Source organism: Neoarius graeffei, chromosome 19 (genome assembly GCF_027579695.1).
Source record: "Neoarius graeffei isolate fNeoGra1 chromosome 19, fNeoGra1.pri, whole genome shotgun sequence".
In the NCBI taxonomy this organism is placed as follows: domain Eukaryota; kingdom Metazoa; phylum Chordata; class Actinopteri; order Siluriformes; family Ariidae; genus Neoarius; species Neoarius graeffei.
In genome coordinates this window covers 12,661,076-12,679,970 of record NC_083587.1, presented here as the reverse complement: position 1 = coordinate 12,679,970, position 18,895 = coordinate 12,661,076, and the positions used below count along the sequence as shown (strand labels likewise).

The 18,895-nt window shown below is 45.4% G+C and overlaps 1 protein-coding gene across 7 annotated transcripts in view; it reads left to right on the top strand.

Annotated features, from left to right (window-relative positions):
* dip2ca (disco-interacting protein 2 homolog Ca) overlaps positions 1–18,895 on the top strand; it is a 210,705-nt gene that overhangs the window by 138,627 nt on the left and 53,183 nt on the right. For 4 of the 7 annotated variants that reach the window (XM_060899645.1, XM_060899646.1, XM_060899642.1 and 1 more), the window contains 13 exons: positions 7,483–7,585; positions 7,698–7,762; positions 7,873–7,966; positions 8,360–8,479; positions 8,744–8,858; positions 9,960–10,099; positions 10,441–10,577; positions 11,176–11,384; positions 11,619–11,733; positions 12,450–12,651; positions 13,350–13,459; positions 17,766–17,846; positions 18,183–18,306. In XM_060899645.1, the coding sequence (XP_060755628.1) occupies positions 7,483–7,585; positions 7,698–7,762; positions 7,873–7,966; positions 8,360–8,479; positions 8,744–8,858; positions 9,960–10,099; positions 10,441–10,577; positions 11,176–11,384; positions 11,619–11,733; positions 12,450–12,651; positions 13,350–13,459; positions 17,766–17,846; positions 18,183–18,306 (1,615 nt within the window). The remainder of the gene's footprint in view (positions 1–7,482; positions 7,586–7,697; positions 7,763–7,872; positions 7,967–8,359; positions 8,480–8,743; positions 8,859–9,959; positions 10,100–10,440; positions 10,578–11,175; positions 11,385–11,618; positions 11,734–12,449; positions 12,652–13,349; positions 13,460–17,765; positions 17,847–18,182; positions 18,307–18,895) is intronic. The other 3 variants (XM_060899648.1, XM_060899644.1, XM_060899643.1) reach the window with 2 other exon arrangements.

Here is an 18,895-nt window from a genome sequence, read left to right as displayed (position 1 = left end):
AACAAAGATGGGCCTGCACGATGACCCCGAGGCCTTCCTCACACTCTTTGAGCAGGCACCAGAGGCCTCGGGCTGGCCGGTGGAACAGCGTGCGGCGTGCCTCCTCCCCCTGCTAACAGGCGAGGCACAGCTGGCCACGCTACAGCTCCCCGCCAACAGCCGGCTGGTCTACGCAGACCTCCGCCGGGCCATCTTCCAGCGTGTGGGGTGCACCCCCGAACAACATCGACAGCGCTTCCGCGCTCTGCGCCTGGAGGAAGTCGGCTGGCCGTTCGCATTTGGCCAGCAACTCCGGGACGCCTGCTGGCGGTGGCTGAGGGCTGACAACCGCGATGCCAAGGGAATTGTCGATCTGGTGGTACTGGAACAGTTCATCGCCCAACTACCCGAAGGGACCGCGGAGTGGGTCCAGTGCCATCACCCGGCGTCGATGGATCAGGCCATCGAGCTGGCGGAGGACCATTTGGCGGCTGTTCCGACAGCAGGACAGCAGATCTCCTCTTCTCCCCTCTCCTCTCTCTCTCTCTCCCCCTCACCTTCTGTGTCTCGTCCTTGCCCCGTTCCCCCACCGCGGAGGCGGGGGCCAGCTCCACCCCAGCCGGCCCGCCGCACCCGCGGTGCCCTCCCGTTTCCTGCTTCCGTGTCTGTCTCTTCCCCCCCTCAGGTGAGTGAGCCCCAGAGTACCAGTGCAGAGAGAAAGCCCGGGCCGGTTTGCTGGCGCTGCGGGGAGCCGGGGCACCTCCAGCAGCAGTGCTTGGCAATGGAGGTGGGCGCGGTGGTCCGGATCCCTGATGCGCCAGGAGCCGCCCTCGATCAGGCCGGAGCGTATCGCATACCGGTGAGTGTCCAAGGGGATACATATCAGGCGTTGGTGGACTCTGGCTGTAATCAGACCTCAATCCACCAAAACCTGGTACAAGACGAGGCATTGGGGGAGCACAATTGGTGAAGGTGTTGTGTGTGCACGGGGATGTTCACAACTACCCTTTAGTGTCGGTCCACATTCTTTTTTGAGGGGAAAAATTGAGTGTAAAGGCGATGGTTAATCCTCGCCTTACCCACTCGATTTTTGGGGACTGATTGGCTGGGATTTGGGGAGTTAATGAGTCATTTAGTGAAGAGTGCGTCCTGCTGTAGTTCAGCAGGGGGAGGTCCCGGAGTGGCATTGGCGGGAGCAGCTGTCACAGAGCCATCTACATCATCACTGCGTCAGAGCGAGGAGCCGCAGGCTCCTCCTCCCTCTCTCAGGGAATCCCTCGCGGATTTCCCGTTAGAGCAGTCGCGAGACGAGACTCTGCGGCATGGGTTTGACCAAGTGAGAGTAATCGATGGTCAAACACTCCAGCCAAACGCCACCCCGTCCTTCCCTTATTTCTACATTATGAGAGATAGATTATATCGAGTGACGCAGGACACTTAGACTAAGGAGCCAATTACACAGCTTTTGATTCCAAAGAGCCACCTGGAATTGGTATTCCAGGCAACTTACTTTAATCCCATGGCTGGACACTTGGGGCAGGATAAGACATTAGCCCGAATAATGGCCCAGTTCTATTGGCCAGGGATTCGCGGCGATGTCCGTAGGTGGTGTACGGCATGCCGCGAATGCCAGTTAGTAAATCCAGCGGCCATTCCAAAAGCGCCTTTGCGCCCCCTACCATTAATAGAGACCACGTTCGAAAGAATTGGGATGGATCTCGTCGGGCCATTAGATCGGTCAACACGAGGGTATCGCTTTGTTTTAGTTCTGGTGGATTATGCAACGTGATACCCAGAAGCAGTGTCTCTTTGCAATATCTCAGCACGCAGTATTGCGGAGGCGCTCTTCTGCGTCATCTCCCGAGTCGGAATCCCCAAAGAGATTCTGACTGATCAAGGTACTTCGTTTATGTCACGCACACTGAGCAAACTGTATGGGTTATTGGGAATTAAACTGATCTGCACCAGCGTTTATCACCCACAAACGGATGGTTTAGTCAAATGGTTCAATTGCACACTCAAGAATATAATTAAAAAATTTGTTTGCGAGGACGCACACAATTGGGATAAATGGCTCGAACCCCTGTTATTTGCAGTGCGAGAGGTCCCACAAGCCTCCACAGGGTTCTCCCCGTTCGAATTATTGTATGGGCGTAAGCTGCGCGGCATCCTAGATGTACTGCGAGAAAATTGGGAGGAGGGACCTTCCCCCAGCAAAAATGAAATTCAATATGTTATTGACCTGCGCGCAAAACTCCACACACTCACACACTTAACCCAGGAGAATTTGCGGCAGGCCCAAGAACGGCAAACCCGCCTGTACAACAGGGGTACGCACCTTAGGGAGTTCGCACCGGGAGATAAGGTACTTGTACTGTTGCCCACATCGAGCTCCAAATTGATTGGCAATGGCAAGGACCCTTTGAGGTCACACGGCGAGTCGGGGACGTCGACTATGAGGTGAGGCGAACGGACAGGGGTGGGGCGCTACAGATTTACCACCTCAATCTGCTCAAACTCTGGAACGAGGAGGTCCCCGTGGCATTGGTGTCAGTGGTTCCAGGAAAGGCGGAGCTGGGGCCGGAGGTTCAAAAGGGAACACTGACATCGCGTACCTCTTCGGTCCCCTGTGGAGACCACCTCTCCCCGACCCAACTCATGGAGGTTGCCCAGTTGCAGACCGAATTTTCAGACGTGTTCTCGCCCCTGCCCGGCCGCACCGACCTCATCGAGACGCCCCGGGGGTGGTAGTGCGCAGCCGCCCTTACAGGCTACCCGAACACAAGAAAAAAGTGGTTCGGGAAGAACTTGAGGCCATGCTCGAAATGGGCATCGTTAAGGAGTCCCACAGTGACTGGAGCAGCCCGGTGGTCTTGGTTCCCAAGGCCGACAGGTTGGTCCGGTTCTGTGTGGACTATAGAAAAGTTAATGCGGTGTCTAAATTCGATGCATACCCAATGCCTCGTATTGACGAGTTGCTGGATCGACTAGGCACGGCTCACTTTTACTCGACACTGGATTTAACAAAGGGTTATTGGCAGATCCCCTTGACTCCACTATCCCAAGAAAAAATGGCCTTTTCCACACCGTTTGGCTTACACCAATTTGTTACTCTTCCCTTTGGGCTGTTTGGGGCGCCCGCTACGTTCGTACATACGTACGTGGGGGCTTATGGACAGGGTCCTCCGCCCCCACGCCACCTATGCGGCCGCGTACTTAGATGATATCATAATCTATAGTAATGACTGGCCGCAGCATTTAGAACACCTGAGGGCCGTCCTTAGATCGCTGAGGCGAGCGGGTCTCACGGCCAACCCGAAGAAGTGTGCGATTGGGCGGGTGGAAGTACGGTATCTGGGCTTCCACTTGGGCAACGGGCAGGTGCGTCCCCAAATTAACAAGACAGCAACGATTGCGGCCTGCCCGAGGCCCAAGACCAAAAAGGGGGTGAGACAGTTTCTGGGGCTGGCTGGCTACTATCGGAGGTTTATACCTAATTATTCGGATGTCACCAGCCCGCTGACTGATCTCACTAAAAAGGGGGCACCAGATTCGGTCCAGTGGATGGAGCAATGCCAGCGGGCTTTTTCTGAGGTGAAGGCTGCACTGTGTGGGGGGCCACTGTTACACTCCCCTGACTTTTCTCTCCCCTTTATGTTGCAGACAGACGCGTCAGACAGAGGGCTGGGGGCTGTTTTGTCCCAGGAGGTGGAGGGGGAGGATCGTCCAGTGCTGTATATCAGCAGGAAGCTGTCGGTGCGTGAGGGGCGCTACAGCACCATTGAGAGAGAGTGCCTAGCCATCAAGTGGGCGGTCCTCACCCTCTGCTACTACCTGCTGGGACGCCCTTTCACCCTCTGTTCGGACCACGCGCCCCTCCAGTGGCTCCACCGCATGAAGGATGCCAACACGCGGATCACCCGTTGGTATCTGGCACTCCAGCCCTTTAACTTCAAGGTGATCTACAGGCCGGGGGCGCAGATGGTCGTGGCGGACTTCCTCTCCCGTCAAGGAAAGAGTGGAAAATAGAGTTTTGGTGAACTCAGTTCTGGCTTTCTGTGCTCCATCCACCCGTCAGAATTGCTACACTGCCACTTGTATCTTGTTCTTTCATTCATTATCAGAGCTCATGACCATAGATGAGGTTAGGAACACAGATTCATAGGTAAATCGATACCTTCATTTTATGGCTGAGCTCTCTTGCCACCATGACATATCTGTAGAGTGTCCACATGACTGCTGACGCAGCAGTCTGACTGTATTGCATTGTATTACTTAATTGACAGACTCAAAGTCCGTTAGAAAAACACACAAACATACACACTCTATGAAAAAAGAAGAAAAATAACAAAATACAAAACTTCATCATACTTCATTATAAAAGAAAGTTATACCAATATTTCCACAGGAGTGACTGGTACTGTACCACACTAAAACTAGGACTTGACAGTAACATGATGATGGCATTCTGAGAAACATTCAGTCAGCAAATAAATTTATCCATCAGATTTCTCAATAGAGCCTGAAAAGTGTTAACCTCTGCCTTACAAAACATTTCACTTGCACTATACCACATTGTTTTTTTAAGTAATATCCATATACAGTCGTTATTGGCAACGTGAAGCTTATGCATACTCTTCTTTTTAAACTTGACCTACAAGGGGGCAGTATAGAGAGGTATGCAGTATACTTTAAAAAGACTTCTCTTAACCTTATCAGAACACATATAAAATTTTCTTGTCAGCATATTACCTTGAGCATATAATGTACGGCACTGTGTATACATGTCACATCATCAGACATTTGGTCTGTAATAAAGTGTTCCAGATATTTTATTTTATTGCAAACTGACAGAACTTGCCCTGAGAGATAAAAGTCTGGAAAGATGAGATCCTTATCCCCTGTCAATCTCCCATTCTTTTTTCCCTCGCTTGTGAACAAGACCCCAAGATACTGTACTTACATTCCTCCACTTGAGGCAGTGACCTACCCCCAACCAGGAGATGACATTCCACCCTTTTCTGGCTGAGGATCATGGCTTCTGATTTGGAGGTGCTGATTCTCATCCCAGTCACTTCACACTCGGCTGCAAACTGTTGCAGGGAAAGCTGGAGGTCACAGCTTGATGAAGCCAAAAGGACCACATCATCTGAAAAAAGCAACAATGCAATCCTGATGCCCCCAAACCGAACACCTTCCACCCTCTGACTGCGCCTAGAAATTCTGTCGATAAAAATTATGAACAGAATCAGAGATAACTGATTCTGGCAGAGTCCAACACCAACCGAGAACAAGTCTGCCATCAATGTGACCCAAGCTCTCATTCAGTTCATACAGGGACCTAAAGGCCCATATCAGCAGACCCGGTACCCCGTATTCTTGGAGCACCTCCCACAAGACTCCCCCAAGGGACATGCTCATATGCCTTTTCCAAATCCACAAAGCACATGTGGATTGGTTGGACAAACTCCCATGAACACTTCAGTACCCCTGAGAAGGTACAGAGCTGGTCTAGTATTCCCTGGCCAGGATGAAAAACGCATTGTTCCTCTTGAATCCGAGGTTTGACTAACGGACAAATCCTCCTTTCCAGTATCCTGACATAGACCTTCCCAGAGAGACTGAGGAGTGTCATCCCCAACTTTAGTTGGAGCACACACTCTGGTACCCCTTCTTATAGATGGGAAAAAAACACCCTAGTCTGCCAGTTCAGAGGCACTGTCCCTAACCTCCACACAATTTTGAACAGATGTGTCAACGAAGACAGCCCAACAACATTCAAAGCCTTCAGGAGCTCAGGACAAGTCTCATCCACTCCCAGAGCCCTGCCACTGAGGAGGTTTTTTTTTTTAACTACCTCAATGACCCCAGCTCTAGTTGTGAACTAGTCCTCCCCCGAGTCCTCCAATTCTGTCTCCTCTATGGAAGGTGTATCAGGCAGGTTCAGGAGATCCTCAAAGTATTCCTTCCACTGCCTGACTATATCCCCCATTGAGGTCAACAGCAACCCATCCCTGCTGTAAACAGCATGGGCAAAGCACTGTCTTCCCCTCCTGAGTGGCCTGATGATTTGCCAGAATCTCTTTGAGGCCAACAGAAAATCTTTTTCCATGGCCTCACCAAAATCTTCCCACACCCATGGTTTTGCTTCCACAACTGCTGCAGCTGTGCTCCGCTTGACCAGTCGGTACCTGTCACCTGCTTCAGGAGTTCCACAAGCCAGCCAGGCTTGGAAGGCCTCCTTCTTCACTTGATGATTCCCTTAACCACTGGAGTCCACCACATTAGGTTTGCGGGTTGCCGCCATGACTGGCACCAACAACCTTACAACCACAGTTCCATACAGCCACTTCAGCAAAGGAGGCACAGAACATGGTCCATTCTGACTCAATGTCCCCAGCCTCTTTTGGAATGCAGGAGAAGCTCTGCTGGAGGTACAGCTTGACGGTCTCTCTGACAGGGGGCTCTGCTAAACATTCTCAGCACACCTGCATTATACATTTGGGTTTGCCAGGTCTGTCCAGCATCTTTCCTCACCATCCAATTCACTATCAGGTGGTGATCAGTTGACAGCTCAGCTGCTCTCTTCACCCGAGTGTCCAAGAAATATGGCCACAGGTCTGATGATACAACTACAAAATCAATCATTAACCTTGAGTGCTCTAGTACACTAATGAAGATCTGAATCTTCATAAGTGTACTTATGAAGATCCTTATGCTTGAACATAGTGCTCGTTATGGACAGACTATGCCTAGCACAGAAGTCCAATAACAGAGCACCACTCGGGTTCAGATTGGGTGGGTGGTTCCTCCCTTCCAGGCTTCACTGTCATTGCCCATGTGATCGTTAAAGTCCCTGAGCAGAATGACAGTCACCCAAAGGGGTGCCTTCCAGCACTGCATCCAAGACCTCCCAGAAGGCTGAATACTCCATACTGGTGTTTGGTGCATAAGCACAGACAACAGTCAGTGTATGTGCCCCAACTTGAAACCTCAAGGAGACAAATCTCTCCTCCACTGGGGTGAACTCTAACATACTGGCACCGAACCAGGGGCTATGAGAAAATCCACACTAGCTTGCCACCGCTCACAGAGGGCAACTCCAGAATAGAGTGGAGTCCTGCTTCTCTCCAGGAGTTTGGTTTCAGAGAACCACTTTGCCTTGGGAGGCCCTACCAGGGGCAATTTCCCCAGACAACTTAGCCTCTCAGATCACTGGGACACACAAACCCCATTCACCATGATAAGTTAGTGATTCAGAGAGGGGTTTCAAAGTTCTGTCAGTGTGATTAAATATTTGTGAGAGTGTCCAGAATCTGGCAATAGAAGGAAGGAAAACTCATGGGACAGTGACAAATATGGTACTGTCGATGAAGAAACTTAAACGAAACATGCTAATGGACATTTTAAAAAAATTAAGTTTGATTGACCTCTTTCAAATCCTGCAATTGTGTTTCATGCTGTTGATTTTATTTTTTTATTTTGTGTGTGTGTGTGTGTCAGTATAAGACCTGTAAGGATGGCAGTGTATTGGGTGTTACAGTGATGAGGATTGCTCTACTAACACACTGCCAGGCTCTCACACAGTCCTGCGGATACACAGAGGGTAAAACACACACACACGTAGTTTGTCTGTTTATAATGTGCAAAATAAATTAAGAATAAACACCTTAGTTTGTGTGTGTGTGTGTGTGTGTGTGTGTGTGTGTGGTTTGCAGCAGAGACCATAGTGAATGTGTTGGACTTTAAGAAGGATGTGGGTCTGTGGCATGGAATTCTGACAGTAAGTCACACTCATGATGAGCTGGATGATTTCATATACACTCTGGTGATCTAATATGTGTGTGTGTGTGTGTGTGTGTGTGTGTGTGTGTGTGTGTGTCTTTCCCTCAGAGTGTGATGAACATGATGCATGTGATCAGTATCCCGTACTCTCTGATGAAGGTCAATCCGTTATCCTGGATCCAGAAAGTGTGTCAGTATAAAGGTGTGTGTGTGTGTGTGTGTGTGTGTGTGTGTGTGTGTGTGTGTGTGTGTGTGTGTGTGTGACCTCACTGAAGAACAAAGTTCACTGTTCATGTTCTATACAGGTTTCTGAAAGTTTTTTGCCTGAATTGACACACTTGAGTGGGTGTAGTTAGTGTGTAGTGAGTGTGTAGTGTAGTGAGTGTGTAGTGTACTGTGTGTTGAAAATGGCAGATTACAGATCATAAATATAAAAATATAAAAACAACTCTGAGAATTTTGAGGTAATGATGAAATGTTTTTAAGGCAAAAGTTTTATCCTAAAGCCTGTCCTGCATTACTACTTATATATATTGTATATATATGTGTGTGTGTGTGTGTGTGTGTGTGTGTGTGTGTGTGTGTGTGTGTGTAGCTAAAGTGGCGTGTGTGAAGAGCAGGGACATGCACTGGGCTCTGGTGGCTCACAGAGATCAGAGAGACATCAGCCTGAGTTCACTGCGCATGCTGGTGGTGGCAGATGGCTCAAACCCCTGTGAGTTCATCATCTTATCTCTCTCTCTCTTTCTCAACACTAGCACTGATCCACCACACACACACACCCTCCAGTCATAACAACTCTGTTAGGTTTTCTGTTAGGTAAGGTGTGTGTGTGTTCAAGATTCTAGCACAGAGGATTTCAGAGTAATTAGGAAGTAATAAGAAATAATTACTGCACATCTGTCTCTCTTTCTCTTTTTCTCTTTATTATTCCCTCTCTCTTCATCTCTCTCTCTCTCTCTCTCTCTCTCTCTCTCAGGGTCGATTTCCTCATGTGATGCATTCCTAAATGTATTCCAGAGTAAGGGTCTGAGACCGGAGGTCATCTGTCCGTGTGCTAGCTCACCTGAGGCTCTTACTGTCGCAATTAGGAGGTGTTGGACATGCGTGCGGGCACGCGCACACACACACACACACACACACACACACACACACACACACAGGGTTAAAGACAAAGGTTTTTGTTAGAGAGAAACATGTTGGAAATCAGTTCATGTGAGATTAAATGTGTGTTTGTGATGTTTTTCATATCAAGAATAGCTTAATGTTTCCCGTATTGATAATTTTTAAAAATATTTAAACAGAAAAGTGCAGTTGATATTTGTAATTTTATTTTGCCAGTGATTGAATTTCCGTGTCCAGCATCAGCAACATTTCAAAACAATAAAACAGAATGGTGCCTGCAGAGAGTTCAGAGCAGCAGATCAACACACATCCAGCTTACACTTGAAGGTTCATAGAACAGTTTCTGAACATGTGAGCCTAGAAAAATTTTCAATGTGCACGTGTTCTGTAGGAACATCAGTATTTCATTCATGTTAGTTTGTGTCTCACTGGGAAATCCTCATCAGTGTTTCAGAACATTACAGACAGGTTGTTTTTATAACATTACAGCTTGAGAACAGAAGGTGTGGAAAATGTTCCAGAATGTAGATAATGTTCCGTGTTCACAGTGTGAGTCTCAAAACCCATAAGAGAATAATATTTTTGTCAGGCTGCTCCTGTAATTGCACACTGCAGAGGTTCTTTCAGTTCTACTGTGTTTTTTTTTTTTTTTTTTTGTGTGTGTGTGTGTGTGCATGTTTATCATGCGGGGTTTGTCTGTCAGGCTGGTCATTACTGCTGGTCTGCCCTCCATCACCCCACACACAACACCCTCATGGCTTTCTTAAAAGGAGAAACGACTTATGACGTCCATCACGAACATTAACGGATTTAAAAGAGAGCAAAATCTCACAGAGACACAAACACAGATAATAACTAACTTTATTCTGCTTTAGTCATCAGAGCAAAATCATTTCATTTGTAATTCATTGCTATAATGAACACACACACACACACACACACACACACACACACACACACACACACACACACACACACAGGATGGATCTGAATCTCAGATATTTCAATGTCATAGCTCCTCAGGAATGACCTAATTATGTTTCTTTGTATTAATTTGTGTGTGTGTGCAGACCCACAGATGACAGCAGTCAGCCTCCTGGTCGAGGGGTTTTGTCCATGCAGGGTCTGAGCCATGGAGTCATAAGAGTGGACACAGAAGAACGTCTTGCTGTTCTCACAGTACAGGACGTGGGCACGGTCATGCCTGGAGGTACACACACACACACACACACACACACGCACACAGGTAGGTGCTCAGAGAGTTACATACACATGATAACGAGAAAGCTATGACGAGCACCAATAAAGAGATGCTTGATTACAAAAGAGGAACAGAAGCCAATCAAGAACAAGGCTGTTGTGAAAATTGTTGTGTTTATCCTTCAGTGAGTTTGTGTTTCACAGATTTATTCATTCATCTCCTCAGAGCATCATTTCGATCTTGAGTATGATGTGTGTGCTAGCTTAAAGCTGAAACTCAACACTGTGTATAATGGTGGATGAAGTGAAGAGTTTGTGTGTGTGTGTGTGTGTGTGTGTGTGTGTTCTCAGCATTGATGTGTGTGGTGAAACCAGAAGGAGTTCCACTCTTGTGTCGAACAGATGAGATTGGAGAGCTATGTGTTTGCTCCATCGCCACAGGAACATCGTATTACGGCCTGTCAGGGATGACCAAGAACACTTTTGAGGTTCTCTTATAGTTCTGCTCAACACGCACACACACACACACACACACACACACACACACACACACACACACACACACACACACACACTACTACATTACAGGCATTTAGCAGACACTCTTATCCAGAGCAGCCCGGGTGATTGGTGCCTTGCTCATGGGCACTTCAGCCGTTCCTGCTGCTCACAAAGCTGCTTCTCTAACCTTTAGACCATGGCTTCCCCCGGCACACGCAGGTACACAAACACACAAACACATGCAGACACATAGGCACACACGTGCGCGCACACACACACACACACACACACACACACACACACACACACACACACACAGGCATACACAAATACACGCAGACACACAAATACAAACACACTGACATACACACAGACATTCGCACACAGACATGCGCGCGCATGTCTGCGTGCGAATGTCTGTGTGTATGTCAATGTGTTTGTATTTGTGTCTGCGCACATACACATACACACAAGTGCACACACATAGATACACCTACACACACACATACAGGATTAGGTTGTGAATGTTTAAATTGAACTCTCGTGTTTTACATGTGCGTGTTATTACCTGTGTTTTGTGTTCAGGTTTTTCCTATGAGCAGCACAGGCGCTCTGATCAGTGAGTACCCCTTCACTCGGACTGGCCTGCTGGGCTTCGTGGGTCCTGGGGGTCTGGTGTTCATCGCTGGTAAGATGGATGGCCTGATGGTGGTCAGCGGGCGAAGGCATAATGCTGATGACATCGTGGCCACAGCACTTGCTGTAGAACCCATGAAGTTTGTGTACAGAGGCAGGTGAGGGAGGAGTGTCTGAAACACACACACACACACATACACACTCATCATCATTACTAATTATTTATTATTAATGAATAATTCAGGGTCTTTTACACGACAAATCAGTGTGTGTGAGTGCGTGTAGGTATGTGTGTGTGTATGTAAATGTAAAGTGTGTTTTTGTTAATGTTAAGCTTGTGTAAATATAAAGTAAGTGTGTGTGTGTATGTGTGTGTAATTGTGTTCCTGCAGGATAGCTGTGTTCTCTGTGACGGTTCTACATGATGAGCGTATCGTGGTGGTGGCGGAACAGAGACCCGACTCCACAGAGGAGGACAGTTTCCAGTGGATGAGTCGAGTGCTGCAGGTATGTAACACAACTCACACTGTCACACTGCACTCCTGTTCTACTGATAACCTGTCACCTGCTTCTTCTGTGGTGCGGTCCTGTTCTGTAATCTGGTTCTGTAGTTAGGTTTTGTCTTATTAAAACTGGAGGAACTTTACAGTGAAACAGTGGCTCTGTTCACACAGCACGGCAAATCTGATTTATTCCTTTAATCTTATTTTTGGATTTTCTGCTAATTACAGCTGAACAAATGGGATTAGTTTATTATTATTTTATTATTAGTTAATTATTAGTTTAATCAGTGAGTCATGTTTACTGCATTATTTATATTGTGTTTATAAGAGCGACATGAGAGAGTGTACAGTATGGAGAACAGGGAACCCCATAATCACATTCTTCCACATCATAGATCATGTTCTTTATGTTCTACATTGACAGTTTATGGAATGTATTTAGTACCAACAAGAGACAACATCTAGGGCTGTGTGTGTGTGTGTGTGTGTGTGTGTGTGTGTGTGTGTGTGTAGGTAATTTGCACAGTTAAAGGTCACATTGCGGCAGATTGCTTTGCTCACTACAGGTGGTTCTTTACAGACCCCCTCACTGTGCTTTGTTTGTGGTTTTAGGTGTGTGACATGCTTCTGTGTGTGTGACATTCTTCTGTGTGTGTGTGTGTGTGTGTGTGTGTGTGTGTGTGTGTGTGTGTGTGTGTGTGTGTGTGTGTGCGCGCACAGGCCATAGACAGTATCCACAATGTAGGTGTGTTCTGTTTGGCGTTGGTTCCTGCGAACACGCTGCCCAAGACGCCGCTGGGAGGAATCCACCTGTCTGAGACCAAGCAGCTGTTTCTGGAAGGTTCCCTACATCCCTGTAATGTTCTCATGTGTCCTCACACCTGTGTCACCAACCTGCCCAAACCCCGACAGAAACAACCAGGTGTGTCCCTCTCTCACTCACACACACACACACACACACACACACACACACACACACACACACAGTAGGATCTTGTCTGTACTTATTTGTTTATGGCAGAGGAATGTTGGATGATTGACATGTGGCTTTTTGCTTGAAGGAGGAAGATACACTCACTGGCCACTTTATTAGGAACACCAGTGCACCTGTGCATTAATGCAATTATCCAGTTAACTGATCACATGTGTGCAGTGTGTAAAACATTGCAGATACAGCTCAATAGCTTCATTTAATGTTCACATCAAACATCTGAACACCAGGGGAAAAGACCATAATGTTTTTTCACACCATTCCGTGTAAATTCTAACCCTGTTGTGTGTGAAAATCCCAGGATATCAGCAGTTTCTGAAAGATTCAAACCAGCCCACCTGGCACCAACAACCATGCCACAGTAAAGTCGGTGAGATTTTTCCCGATGTGATGTTTGCTGTGAGCATTAACTGAAGCTCTTCACCTGTATCTGGATGATTTTGTACGCTGATTGGATAATTGGATGAATAAATGTGCCGGTGTTCCTAATAAAGTTAATGTTATTTTAGTGCTATGAAGTAGCTGTGTGTATCAGCCTGTGTAAGTGTATAAATGTGTAACGTGTGTGTGTGTGTGTGTGTGTGTGTGTGTGTGTGTGTGTGTGTGTGTGTGTGTGTGTGCGTGTACAGAGATTGGTCCTGCGTCAGTGATGGTGGGGAATCTGGTGTCAGGGAAAAGAATCGCGCAGGCGAGTGGAAGAGACCTGGGACAGATCGAGGACAATGATCAGGCAAGGAAGGTGTGTGTGTCACACCACGGGGCCTCAATTTTCATCCATCCATCCATCCATCCATCCATCCATCCATCCATCCATCCATCCATCCATCTCCAACTGTATGAGTGTTGGGTGTCTGGTCTCACTCCTGTGTGTGTGTGTGTGTGTGTGTGTGTGTGTGTGTGTGTGTGTGTGTGTGTGTGTGTGTGTGTGTGTGAGATTTGATTGAAATGAGGTGTCTCAGTGCAGGGGCGTAGCTATCATTTTAGAAGTGAGGGGGACAAATTGTTCAGAGGTCTATTGAGTGATTTATCATCCTCTCGCATTCAATTGCACCTCTCCTTAGCAGCTAAAGAACCACATAACCACAAACAGCACAGCACCAGGGAACTGACTTTAGTTCTTTAAAATGATATACAACCCCGATTCCAAAAAAGTTGGGACAAAGTACAAATTGTAAATAAAAACGGAATACAATAATTTACAAATCTCAAAAACTAATATTGTATTCACAATAGAACATAGACAACATATCAAATGTCAAAAGTGAGACATTTTGAAATTTCTTGCCAAATATTGGCTCATTTGAAATTTCATGACAGCAACACATCTCAAAAAAGTTGGGACAGGGGCAATAAGAGGCTGGAAAAGTTAGAGGTACAAAAAAGGAACAGCTGGAGGACCAAATTGCAACTCATTAGGTCAATTGGCAATAGGTCATTAACATGACTGGGTATAAAAAGAGCATCTTGGAGTGGCAGCGGCTCTCAGAAGTAAAGATGGGAAGAGGATCACCAATCCCCCTAATTCTGCGCCGACAAATAGTGGAGCAATATCAGAAAGGAGTTCGACAGTGTAAAATTGCAAAGAGTTTGAACATCATCTACAGTGCATAATATCATCAAAAGATTCAGAGAATCTGGAAGAATCTCTGTGCGTAAGGGTCAAGGCCGGAAAACCATACTGGGTGCCCGTGATCTTCAGGCCCTTAGATGGCACTGCATCACATACAGGCATGCTTCTGCATTGGAAATCACAAAATGGGCTCAGGAATATTTCCAGAGAACATTATCTGTGAACACAATTCACTGTGCCATCCGCCGTTGCCAGCTAAAACTCTATAGTTCAAAGAAGAAGCCGAATCTAAACATGATCCAGAAGCGCAGACGTCTTCTCTGGGCCAAGGCTCGTTTAAAATGGACTGTGGCAAAGTGGAAAACTGTTCTGTGGTCAGACAAATAAAAATTTGAAGTTCTTTATGGAAATCAGGGACACCGTGTCATTCGGACTAAAGAGGAGAAGGACAACTCAAGTTGTTATCAGCACTCAGTTCAGAAGCCTGCATCTCTGATGGTATGGGGTTGCATTAGTGTGTGTGGCATAGGCAGCTTACACATCTGGAAAGACACCATCAGTGCTGAAAGGTATATCCAGGTTCTAGAGCAACATATGCTTCCATCCAGACAACGTCTCTTTCAGGGAAGACCTTGCATTTTCCAACATAACAATGCCAAAGCACATACTGCATCAATTACAGCATCATGGCTGCGTAGAAGAAGGGTCCGGGTACTGAACTGGCCAGCCTGCAGTCCAGATCTTTCACCCATAGAAAACATTTGGCGCATCATAAAACGGAAGATACGACAAAAAAGACCTAAGACAGTTGAGCAACTAGAATCCTACATTAGACAAGAATGGGTTAACATTCCTATCCCTAAACTTGAGCAACTTGTCTCCTCAGTCCCCAGACGTTTACAGATTGTTGTAAAGAGAAAAGGGGATGTCTCACAGTGGTAAACATGGCCTTGTCCCAACTTTTTTGAGATGTGTTGTTGTCATGAAATTTAAAATCACCTAATTTTTCTCTTAAAATGATACATTTTCTCAGTTTAAACATTTGATATGTCATCTATGTTCTATTCTGAATAAAATATGGAATTTTGAAACTTCCACATCATTGCATTCCGTTTTTATTTACAATTTGTACTTTGCCCCAACTTTTTTGGAATCGGGGTTGTACTATCAAAATCTAAAGTCAAAGTCTATAAATCTAAAGCTGCCAAACTCTGGTTGAGTTGACATAGAATGACCCTGGAGCATCTACAGCCAGATAATTATCCTATGTACATTTCTTTAGCCAGTTACAATTTCTCCTACAATTTCTCCTACAATAATATAGATAGTAAATGTGCAAAGTAAAATGTATAAATAGAATTAAGAATAGTAGTAGTGACATAGCTAGTTATATTCTCTTCTCACCTGTGACCCTGCATAATCATTCCTGTTGGCCTCTGGTCCACTGTCTCCTCTCTCACCCTGCTCTTTCTATTGTGGCAATAAAGATTAAAAAATATGTGGAAAGCAACATTTTGAAATAGAATTAGGAATACAGTAATAATAATCAGCAAATTCATGTCCTTTAAACTTTAACTACCTCAAAAATAAATTAAATCTTTACAAAAATAACAGTCAAAGGAACACAAATACTCTTATTAATACAAATATTCTTATTTTCTACCCAGAAGTGAGTAATCTTAGAGTAGCCAAAATAGTAACGTTACTCAAGTAAGAGTATTGTTACTTTAGAATAATATTACTAAAACGTAAAACGTATTTTGCAACAAAACAACTCTTAAGAGTACAATTTATCCAAAAAGTTACTCAAGTAAATGTAACGGAGTAAATGTAACTAGTTACTAGCGCCTCTAAGTTAGCTAGCTAGCTTAACTAACTAAATTGACATCTATTTGTTATCTTTTAGCTAAACATTATCTACATTCAACAGCATTACTCAACTTATACGGTTCGTTTGGAAAAAACTGTCTAAAGTCTTTAGCCTCTTGGCTGGTTTACTGAACATACAGAAGCACTGCCCAGATCTGAATCACACCAAAGATACTCATACAATATTTTCTAAAGCGTCTCTGATCACACACGACAGTGGTGTTTGTTTGCCGCCTCAGCTCCGCCTGCTCATGATGCATTTAGAGGCGGCTCAAAAAATGCGTTTCCACATGTTAAAAATGAATTGAGTGGTTGTAATGGCTGTAAAAAGTGCGGGGGACAGAGGGCACAAATACGGGAAGTGTGGGGGACATGTCCCCCGCGTCCGCTACGCCCGTGTCTCAGTGTCATGAAGATAATCGAGATCCCTCAAAGCTCCATAACACACTAATAGAAAGGATAAATAAAACTGCTGTGTTTGGCTACAATTCATGGATTTCTAATCTCCAGATTTTAGTGGATGGAAATTTGTTTAATTTTTATGACAAATTTATTTCTGTAATCAGTAATGATTCTAACCGTGACCTACGAAGCAAAAAAGAGAACAGAGCCATGTGGGCGGAGCTATAAACAGTGACCACTGATTGGTCAAACACAATGTTTACAGAATCATCTTTATTACAGTAACATCTCTGAGTAGAATGTTCTAGCAGACAGTACGGCTCACTGATCTTCAGTGGTGTAGTGAGGGAGGTCTTCTGAGTGGAATAATTTTACACACACACACACACACACACACACACACACACAAGTGTGTATTTCTTTCTGTATATCCATGTTTTTTCCATGTCAGGTGTCACACACTCAGTGCTGCTGACAGTTAATCAGTATGTGAGAGCAGGAAAATCATCAGTCTCTTGCTGTGTCTCACTACATGCCGTCCAACTGCATGACACACACACACACACACACACACACACACACACACACACACACACACACACACACACAAAACTGCATGACACACCTTCCATCATGTGTGTATGAGGTGACACACACTCCTGCATGTTATCTGGACCATCAGAATCTCACCCTCACATATTTATCTTTTATATTTAGATCTTATGCATGTTTCTAACTGCTACATACCCATTCCATTCTTGCCCATGAAAATGAGGCCCAGGTGTGTGTGTGTGTGTGTGTGTGTGTGTGTGTGTGTGTGTGTGTGTGTGTGTGTGTTTGAGAGAAAGAGAATACTTTAACCTCAGCTTGGAATAACAGGCCTGTAAATAACACCTTCATCATATCCGGCTCTGAGGTAAAGCTGACGCAGATTCCTCACTGATCCAACACTGACTTTTATTAATAACTCCGTCTCTGCTTTGCTGTGGTTCTATAGTTTTGTGGTTCTGCTGAATGAAGCTTTGTACTCCAGTTTCTGAACAGTTTCATCACTAACATTTGTTTCAGTCATTGTAGATTTCCATGTTATAAAATTAATTTGTATAATAAATAGAGGACACACATTGCCATTTCTCAGTGTTTATGTACACTCTCTGTTCTCTGTAGGTTCTCACTGTCTTAGTTCTTTTTCCTTCTCTTGTAGTTCCTGTTCTTATCTGAAGTGTTGCAGTGGCGAGCACAGACCACCCCAGACCACGTGCTCTTTACCCTGCTCAGCTCACGGGTACCACTGCACACACACATACACACACTCCAAAAAAACAAGCAGAGTGTCATTTTAAAACTGAAACCATGTTCAATTTCTGCACAAAGAAAAAATGATTAGTTTGTGCATTATCCTATAACGTGGGTGGCAATATTTTTAGTACTAATTCAAATTGCTATACTGATTTATAGATATATGTAGTTTAAGCTTTTGAAACTCTGTGAGTCCAACAAAAAACATTATTTTTTCTGTTTTTTTTTTTTTTGTGCAAAGGCCTGATGAGATCCTGAGATTTATTTCCTTAGTATAAATGTGTGTGTGTGTGTGTGTGTGTGTGTGTGTGTTGGGCTGTAGGGGGCAGTCCTGAGCTCATTGACCTGTGTGCAGCTTCATAAGCGTGCAGAGAAGATTGCAGCAATGCTGATGGAGCGAGGACAGCTGCAGGACGGAGCTCACGTTGCTCTGGTTTATCCACCAGGTACGTCATCAACAGTCTGCACTTGACTACAGGATCCTGAAACTCCATTATCTATTACTGTAATAACACACACACACACACACACACACACACACACACACACACACACACACACACGCACACAGACAGTGAACCTGGGTTCCAAACAGGGCCAGGAAGAACATCCAGGGGCTCAAAACAGACATTACAATGGTGAAGATCAACCTAAACCACTATAAATGTGGTTTAGGTTTTCATAGTTAGTTAATTTTTAAACACATTAAACTGGAATAAATAACTAAATAACTCAGTTTAAAGATTATATCCATCCATCCATTATCTGTAGCCGCTTATCCTGTTCTACAGAGTTGCAGGCAAGCTGGAGCCTATCCCAGCTGACTATGGGCGAGAGGCGGGGTACACCCTGGACAAGTCGCCAGGTTATCGCAGGGCTGACATTTAAAGATTATAATTCATCTCATTATCTCTAGCCGCTTTATCCTGTTCTACAGGGTCGCAGGTAAGCTGGAGCCTATCCCAGCTGACTACAGACGAAAGGCGGGGTACACCCTGGACAAGTCGCCAGGTCATCACAGGGCTGACACATAGA